The 10,291-nt window shown below is 28.3% G+C and overlaps 1 protein-coding gene across 4 annotated transcripts in view; it reads left to right on the plus strand.

The window, feature by feature from the left end:
• The window catches only part of FMRFaR (FMRFamide Receptor), a 69,670-nt gene extending 68,240 nt beyond the window's left edge, over window positions 1-1,430 (plus strand). For 3 of the 4 annotated variants that reach the window (XM_018520815.1, XM_018520814.1, XM_018520816.1), the window contains one exon: window positions 495-1,430. In XM_018520815.1, the coding sequence (XP_018376317.1) occupies window positions 495-1,106 (612 nt within the window). In that variant the 3' untranslated portion in view covers window positions 1,107-1,430. The remainder of the gene's footprint in view (window positions 1-494) is intronic. The other variant, XM_018520817.1, reaches the window with a different exon arrangement.
• Window positions 1,431-10,291: the final 8,861 nt, after the last annotated feature.

Consider the following 10,291-nt stretch of genomic DNA (forward strand, 5'->3'; position numbering starts at 1 on the left):
AAACAAGACAAGATTTTCGAGTTCAAAATCAAGAATGTACATTTCAAGATTTTTTCAAGACAAGACGATACTTCCTAAAATCTCGTCTTGTGGCATCCCTAGTCTCGCGAGACGAGTAAATAGACCAATTTTTATTAACAAAACGCTATTTTGGTGTTTATCAAGTACACATTTCTCTTGTAAGGTTTTACTTTTTTATATTAAAGACTGATCAAAAAATGTGACGATCAAAAAATTCAAGCAAGATAAATATAGAAAAATGGTTCTTTTATAGCGGCAATAAAGTGAATATTACATCACGTGATAAGATATGTTATTTCCTGATAAAATACAATTATAAACTATTCTAATTTAATTGCTTATCTTATATAAGTAAAAATTTTATTAAAATTAAATTATATCATATCCCAAGATTAATTCAAGATAAAAAAGAAAGATAAAAGATTTCTTTTCCTAACATAGAAATGTTGGATTATGTCTCATAATGTCTTTAGGCCTATGCCGGTTTTCAGGTCAGAAAGGCGAACAGAGACCTGCAACAGCTGTCGCGTCATCAACGTCGAGAAATCGGTCTGGCGACGATGTTGATGTGTGTGGTGATCGTGTTTCTGATCTGCAACATCCTGCCTATGATCTCAAATGCGCATGAGACGTTCATCGCAGATCCGCCGCAGTGGATGGTGCAAATTGGCAATTTGTTGGTGACTATCAACAGCAGCATCAACTTCATCATTTACGTGATCTTCGGTCGGAAGTTCAAGAGAATATTCCTCAAGCTCTTCTGCTCGTCCAGGCTGTTTGTGCCAGGCCGGGACAGTCCGGAGTTTCAGACTTACGATGAATCGGTCGTCACGACGAATATCGAGCTGAGAAATTCAGTCAGGCACGGCCACCTCCACCGTGCCAACACCATCAGCTGGAACAACAACATCCATGTGTCCAACGGCAGCACCAGACAGAGCCTGAAGAGCAATAGACCAGCCAGCCCCGGTTCTTGCGTTTATTATCCGGGCAAGAATTCAGTGAGAAATCTCAGTCAAATATCAAGAACGTCGAATGGTCGCAACAGTTGGACCAGGGAGGAGAACGGCGATTCTACACTATAATGGACAGCAATAGTTGTCCTTTGCGTTTATTACGCAATTAGAAATCTGCCGAGTGTTTTTAATCAATGTTAAGAACTTCCACTCATTAAAGTAGTGAAAAAAGTAGAATGTGATAATTCTAATACTAATGGACAACAAAATGTCAGTCTTTTTATATTTATTATCTTGCCAGGAATCAACTGTGTCTCAATTGCTTGCCGAAATTATTAGTTAGTCAGAACTGATAGAACAAGAATTATATTTTTACGCTGTAATCTATGACATATAATCGCTCGCTACATTTTCTGATATATTATTTGATAAGTGATACAAAATGTTATTAAAACTAAAGCATCCTATTGATATTTTAATTGCATTCAAAATGTCAAATGTTAAAAGGATGTCAAAAAGGACCAAAGCGATGTAAAAGATAATCAACATTATCTAATATTTTTCCTAAATTATTTAAAATATCATCTAGTCGAAATTGAAGCAAGAAGACATTCGGAAGAAGCAAGACGAACAATAGAGAGACCACTTTATACCGTAATAATAAACAATAAGACAACCAATATAATTATTCTTTATTTTAATTTTTTAATCAAAATTTGTATTTTTATTATTCAATCAGGAATTCTGTTGAGAATCCTAACCGAGCATTAAGACAATCTATATAAACCAAAAAGAATAGAATAAAAATGAAAATAGAAAAAGTATAATCAGCAAAATAACCGATAGTATAACATTTCCTCCATATACGTCTCCGCAGTTATTTTAGCAATTCCGATGTCCAGAACGTCAGAATGGATAGAGACACATAAGGATAAGATGAGGGCGATTCAGCACTGCATTGGATAATCGATATTATTGTACCTTTAGGAAAAGTTCGGTCCAATCCTCACGCTCGAATGTTGTAATCCTGCGGGACTGCATAGCCATCCTCCAACTTCGATATAAAGGAAAAGGATCGTTAAGAATAACAGTTTTCGTACTGTCGTGAAAGAACTCAGAATGGCCAAGTTTCTTGCAACGATGATCCTTAGTGATTTTCCGAAAATGCCATCTTGCTTCAAGACGATTTAGTCGAATGTTAAAGAAAGAAATAAACTAATCTTAGTAAGATCGATATCACAGTTCGTTCTTATTTTAGACTGTCTTAAGTAATGTCTTAAAATGCTAATACAATTCTGTGATTGGCTTATGACGTCTTAAGCCTTCTAGTACCACTGTGATGACATACCCGACTGTTTCTTTTAGTTTATATGCAGCTATAAATTTTGTATTATTGAAGATACATTAGCTTGTTACTATTATATACCTTAATATCTGACGTTTCGTTTTAAAAAAAATTTATAAGGTATAATGAATTTTACATGTTCATATAATTTTTATACGATATTTTTACAAAATATCCAGTGCATTATATACATAACAAAATATCTAGTGAACCGAAGGATTAAATGTAAGAATCAATTGTGAATATCGGTCTTAATGTCGCCGATATCAATTTCCGCTTCAAATACTTTAAGCAGTCACGCGATTACACTAATTCGTTCCGTAATCACCGAACACGGATTTTCTTACTGTCCATAAAAGACACAAAGCGATATTGGCTTAATAGATTGATTGATATAAATTAACGAATTAAGTATAATTGATAGATTAAGTAATAAAAAATTTTCCCTTTTCGTGACAAAAGATGTCAAGTATCAAATAGAATCCCATCAAAATTGATCTTGAATCCTTAAACTTGCAAATGGAAATAATAATAAAAAAATAAAAATACACATCACAGTTCCAAATATAAAATAATATCGCCTCGGTAGTCTAATGGCTCAGGACGCTCGTACGGTTTACAAGAGATCCGGGTTCAAGTCCCGGCCGAGGTAATATTTTTCGCAATAAATTTATTAATAGTTTTTATAGATTAACATCTTTATAATATATGATGCTTGATGGTAGCATCAAATTATTAAATTGTTTGTCAATTTAATTCGCGATTACTAGAGTAGTTTTAATTGCGTTTATTTAGTCCGGAAAAAATTCGGCGCGCAGTTTGAAAAAGACTACAATATGGTATATATGCAAGTACATATATAGTATATATTAGTAATTCAAAATTGAATTATTTAAAGCAACGAAGATCCAGCTCCAACCGTAATAGGCCGTTACACCCTAATATTAATTGAGTTTCTCAAATATACGGTCATAAATATATTGTATAAAATAATATATTTCCTTTAAAATTTTGAAGAAAATTTGAAAATTTTTTGTTTCAAGAATCTTGAATTTTATCTTTCACAAGCTTTTAATTTTTAATATTAATTCAATATCCCGACAATTAAAAGATTGTATTAAATATCTAATAAATTTAAAGAATGTTGCGTATACATAAATATATGTAAATATATTTAGAATAAGGATAAAGCCTCTCATAAGAAAACGAGAATCTCTATTAAATTTATTAGAATGATATTTCTCACAATAACAAATCTTATCTTGCCTATTGACACAAAAGAAGTAAAAAGAATGATATGACCACTTTACAGCTATGTTTCACATCAAATGTAATAAAAATAGATTATTTATACTTTTGATAAGAATTTTAGAGTACATGTCAGGAACATCTAATACGTATTGGGTTGGAGGAAAAGTTCTGCGGTATTTTATTAACTCAAAATTATATACAGTGAGTGCAAAAAATATTCGTACAGAAAAATGTTTTTTAAAAAAACTTCATTTTTTAAAAGTAAATATTATCCAACGAAAAATGAGTCATCGAACTGATGTCCAATCAATATCGATACGATAATTTCAACATTAATTTGACGCCGATTCGACGGTTTAATTGGAGATCATTTCTTGTTATAATTAACAATTTATTCATAAAGAATAAAATAGACTGTATGTTCCTTAAAATTATATATATACAAAAAATGTGTATTAATTATAGAAAATATATCATCTGAAAAAAAATCGAAAATAAAAAAATTCTATTATTTGGATGCTCAAAAAGTATTCGTACAATCGAGAAATTTAGCTTCTAAAATCAGGAATGCATGCGAAGCTCGTATGTTTACATTAGAAGAGAATGTGTTCATTGTATAAAATTACTAATCAATGTTTATTTTCTACAAATAAAACTTTTTTAATAAAAAATTTTCTTGTACGAATACTTTTTGCGCTCACTGTATATAACATCTTCGTTAAAAAAGATCAAAATTTAAATTTTAAAAAAGAGTTTTAAAAGCTTGAAATCTCTACTTTCGAATAGTTACTATATTTTTTTAATTTATATGAGTTTTGTAATTTTGATACAAAGCTACGAGCTGAAAAAAAAAGGAAAATTTTTCTTCTCACCTCGTGAGTCTGCCACGTACCAAAAAAAATTTGTGTAATTTTTCAACTATCTATGTCGTGAAAAGGGAGTTTTTCTTACAAAATCGTTTTTTAAAAATATTTCTATAATTTTTTGTTCTTGAGTTATTCGCGAGTTAAGTAAAAAGGAGTATTCTGAATTTGATTGCTCATACCTCCATTAAAAATCATCGTATTGCAATTAAAAAAACAGATTCTTAAAGCTGAATCGTTGCTCTATCGAATAAATATTATGCTAATTTTTTAAATGTAAAATATATAGAAATTCGAGTTAAAAATGTGATATATTACTATTCTTATAATCATTGCGCAATGGAAAAAAGGATAGTAATATCACATTTTTAGCTCAAATGTACATACATTCTATTTTTTTTTAAATTGGCAATTACACCACTTGATAGAGCAACGTTTCAGCTTTAAAAATCTGTTTTATTAATTACGACGATTTTTAACGAAGTTATATGAGCAATGAAAATCAGAATGCTCTTTTATTTAATCCACGTGTAACTTGGTAACAAAAAGGAACATTTTAAAAAAATGAACTTTTAGGAAAAACTAAGCTTTCACGTAAGATAGTCGAAAATTTCGCAACAAATATATTCTGTATATAATTTTGAGCTAACAAAATTTCGCAGAACTTTTTTTCAAACCTAATATTTTCTTAAAGTTTTATTTTATCTTTTCTGAACCATACAATGTTCAAAAAAAATTTAATCAATTGAAGGATAAGATTTCTTTTTACCTTATAAGATAATATCTTAATTCAATAAAATCCTTTAATTTTCAATCTTAAAATACTCTTGAATATACGTGCTTTATCGTAATCATTTTTATTTAATTTAAGTTTTCTATTGTTTTAAAAGTATGTTCTATTTAAGCATTTTTTGTATTTTTTATGAAAAAATTCAAAAATTTATGAATACAATAAAAAATTTTGTACGCCAAATAGGCCAATAAAAAGCTATTAAGATCAGAAGTTAAGCTTCACTTGAAAAATATTACACTCCTGCAGTGTTACATTAAAAAAAAATGTAAGTAATCTGCTAACTCTGACCGTGTAGGTTTCGCGAACTTCCGGCATGTCAGTCACGTACTAAGCTCTCCGAAGAAAATAAATCGAATTTCAAAGTCAGAAGAATCCAATAGTGCGACATTTTCTCGGGGAGGACTTTTGTCCTGGCTATAGAGAATTCTGTAACTTGCGTTCTTGGACTATTGCTCCTTGAAACTTGCATACTGATCCCAACATTTGTCAACTGACGAAGAAAGATTTCCTGTTATCATTATTGAAATCACAAGATAAAAAAAAATTGCTGCTAATGCCATTTAAAAAAAAACCTAATTAGAATAAAAAATATTTACAAAATTTCATAATTTTTCATATTTCTCAAGCATAGTTTGGTATTCAGAGTGATTTAGATGGCTAATTCAATATAAGTACTAATAAAATATAAAATCAATTTCCAGTATTTTCCTTACAGTAAAATTTACAGCATTTTTAAAATTTCATTTTCACACAAAACAAAAAATTTATATTTATGTATATACACACACACATATATATATATATATATATATATACACATACACTACATATATTTCTTTTTATTCGTGTATATAGATTTAAAATAAAAAATGATATTTTTAAATAGAATGAAAAGAATGGATGCGCTGAGAAACGCCACAACTGTAATCAAACCAAAATGTACTCTTATTAACAATAAATATAAGTGTCTTTTAATCTAAATTTCACGAATAACATGTAAAATAATATATTCACATTGAAAAAAATGATGTTTATTGCATAAGCGCAAACAAAAATATATAGATATATTTTAAAAGAAAATCGTTAAAAAACTAGACATTAATATAAGAACTGTAAATATATTCCTATTTACAAATTTACAAAATATTATCTACTGACCTCTTTTCTTCTATTGCAAAAATTATTTATTTACAGCTATATTTTTTATTTGATAAAAGAAGATCAATAAACATCAGCTAGTGACAAATTGTTTAATTCCTAATTTAGTTTTCGGATAATTGTATATAAGAGAGATAAAAAATACTGTAAGTTTAAATCTGTCTTAACGATTCCCGAACATATTCTTGCTATAAGAAGGGAAGAAATTAGATTTAAGTACAGAGGGAAACAAAACGCTCTCGTAATTATGCGATAAAAGAGATTCGCCATTCTAGTCACAGAATTTCTATAATATTTGAGCCCATTATAAATATGTATACTCATGTATTTAATATATACAACCACATGTACATATGCTAAGCCCATCTTACTGTTTATCATATCTTACTGCTATCTTGACATTTTTGTAAATATAATATAGGAATCATCAAATAATAGTGAACAATGACTAGGAAAAACAGCACTGACATTTGTCTATTTTTAATTAAAGAAGATGAAAGATGTTAATGTAAAATTGATTACAAAAATTGATTTAAAAATTATCAAAATACTTATATATCTTTGTTTTTTTCTTTCTACATCTAATAATGTTTAATAAAATTAATGAAAATTGAAATATTTAACACTTAAAATAAAATGAAATAATTTATAAATTTTCTTTATTGTGAAGGAACCATAATCCTCAAATTAAGCTTCTACTCCAGCCAATACTTCTATTTCATTATGCTGCCAAAGCATATCATATAAATATATTTTCATGTCACTCTCTAGTAGCTCTCTTTATAATCTATAAGTTAGAAACCTATTTCGCCATTCATGTAAATGTATATCCTCTTTATCATTCAAATGTGCTTTAAATCAATTTTATTGTACATAAAATAAATTCGCACAATCAATGCACGAGTTACATTTATTCAATCCCTCATAATATGACGTTAATTCATATAACACACTGAGGTTCCAACACGAAAAATGATTATTACAAAGTCTCTGCGCTTATAATGCCAAGAATTAATTACACATGTAGCTTTTTAAAACATTAAATAAGGCATTGACAGGAAATTAAATATCATAAAAGAAAAGAAGGATCAATAAAAGATCACAGCTTTTAAAATATTATAGAACAGAATAAACATACGATGAGAAATACTTGGTGAAAAATACGATAAGAATTAAATGTACTCTGTTTAATAATCTCTCCTTTGCTAACATATTTTTTATTACAATTTCAATAAAATAAACAACAAATGTAAAATCTTTCTTGATTAAACGCGATTATTGAATGACACATGTTCTTAATAAATAATTACCTGTGGTCATTGAACAGTTAGAGACTGACTGGAACAAGCACCAAGAATAAGATAAATTTACAAAAGGATATTTCGACTGCATTTATTTAAAGAATATTATGATACGGCACATGTATCGTTATTACATAATGCGACTGCAATTCTGACTACAAGTTATGTCTTTTTACTCTTCGATCTCGCGTAGAAGTACAAGGCAATCAATCCCATACCAACGTATGTTGCAACCGTCACCTAGAAAGTAAAACACTCGAAAATCCGTTCGTACGTAAATAAAAAGACTTGTCGAGATCCTGGTCTACAAACGACGTTAAAAATTTTGAGGTTAAGTTACTTACATTCCTCCGACCATACATTGTTTGACTATTGAAATGTTTTGCCAAACCCGTGAACTTTTCTTCGCCCTCGACCATTTTTTCACGATGGAAAATTCGATTTCAAACGTGAAAATTCTTCTAAAAAAAGATTGCTAAAAAAACGTCGTCGAGTCGCGAAATTGCTGTGCCTCGATTATAATAATACAATCGTCTGTTGCTGGACCAGCTGGACGCCATGTTGAAGACATATCGAGATATCGAGAATAAAATCGCGAGATAATCTATATCCTGTCTTTGAAAGAAAACTTTTCGCTGAGAACAACTTCTAAATATTACTCATTAAAAATCTAATTTCCAAATTTCTCGAATTTTGTTCAGCAATATTTTCGAAGTTTTTGAGATTTCTCGTTAATTTGTGTTCTCCATAAGATAAATACATGGTGAAAGGGATAACATCTTCCACCATGGATATTTATATAAATATAAAATTATATTTAAATTATTGGTAAACGTTGAGTTTAGGGGCCTCACCTCCGATCTTGATCAAATTAATCTCATTAATTGATGCGTTTTTGCATAAAATGAACGAATTTAACAAAAAAATATGTCGCCCTCCCAGTCAAAAATGTAGAGTTGAATCAAAGTTGATTCAACGTCGATGCGGTTGACAACGGGCTGAGTCGGTATAAAATCGATATTCCTGTAATATTGACATAGTTGATTCGACGTCGAATCAATGAAAAACTAATATCGACATTGATTTGATGTTGAATCAACAACTTAGTAAGAAATTATAACTCTATTTTATTATATATATACAATATATATATATATAATGTTCTAATGAATACTAAATAAATCTAGTAATATAACATTGTGAAGGATGAAAAGCGAAGATTATAAGTATAATTAAATAAATGTTATATTATATATACGTATAATGATATAAACTCAGTAGTACACGCGAAACGTGCGCCTATTATGTCCGGTAACAAGTTGATTCGATGTCGTATCAACTCAACATTTCTGCCTTACAAACCGAGATATTAATTATTAAAGTTGAAAAATATTTAAGTTAGAAAATCTGTCATATTGATGGTATAGAATTTATATCATGAATTTACATTTATATATTTATTTCTATCAAAGAGAAGTATATATATTCTATTTGCTGTACCTTCTTAAATTACTTAATTTACATTTTCATTTGTGTGTGTGTGTGTATGTATATACCCTAATGGAAATTTTTTTCTGAATTGTGTGTGTATGTGTGACGAATAATGATGAAATATTACCGAAATTTACTGAATTTCATATTAAAATTTCTATCAATTGACCAACTTTCAATATTATTTCATTAAAATTTCATTAACAATTCAATCTGAATCATTAAGATTACGATGAAAATCATTGAACATGAGGACTGTATAATGACGAATTATTCAGCAAGAATAATTAAAATTCAGTATTTTTCTCATAAAAATTCAATATTACATGTAAGTGAATCATAATGAAAGTAGTCCAAATCGCAATCTTAAAATGAGAAAAAAATAAATGATTTAATACACTTTAAGAAACTTAAAAAATCATTTACATTTTATATACATTTACATTTCATATCATTTTCATATACATTTTTTTACCTTTATTACATACGCATATTGATTTGTTACATTTATAAACTCAACAATCAGTATTTATCCATTTATATATAATTTAATTTCTTTTTATAAAAAGAAGTTAAATAAAATAGTACTTTAATATTTTTTGTTTTCATAATTAATATATTATATCAACAGAATATTTTCACAATTTCGTAACTATTATACGAATTCAAAGCTTTTCGTTACAATATTTCAGCAAATTTTATTATAGTTCAGCAAATTTTATCATATTTCAGCAAATTTCATTACATTCTTTCAACTATTAATTTCAATATTTTAATTATCCTGTTTTCGTTTTTGATTACTTTCATTGATAAATCTGTAAAAATATTGTATATTTCGTTCCGAATTCATTATTTTTCAAATATTTTCATTAATTTTCCTCAAAAGTCATAATATTTCAGCATATTTCAGTGTACAATAAATTGTAGAAATATTATGTCTTGCATTATTTTTCATTTCCTTTCCTGCATTTTCAATAATTTTAAGATATTTTCATTAATTGTCTTCAAAATTCATAGTACTTCAGCATATTTAAGTGTATAATATACCATGGAAATATTACATGTCTTGTATTATTTTTCATCTTTATTCAATAAATATCTTCAGGATTTAT

Source organism: Trachymyrmex cornetzi, unplaced genomic scaffold (assembly GCF_001594075.2).
Source record: "Trachymyrmex cornetzi isolate Tcor2-1 unplaced genomic scaffold, Tcor1.1 scaffold928, whole genome shotgun sequence".
NCBI classification, from domain to species: domain Eukaryota; kingdom Metazoa; phylum Arthropoda; class Insecta; order Hymenoptera; family Formicidae; genus Trachymyrmex; species Trachymyrmex cornetzi.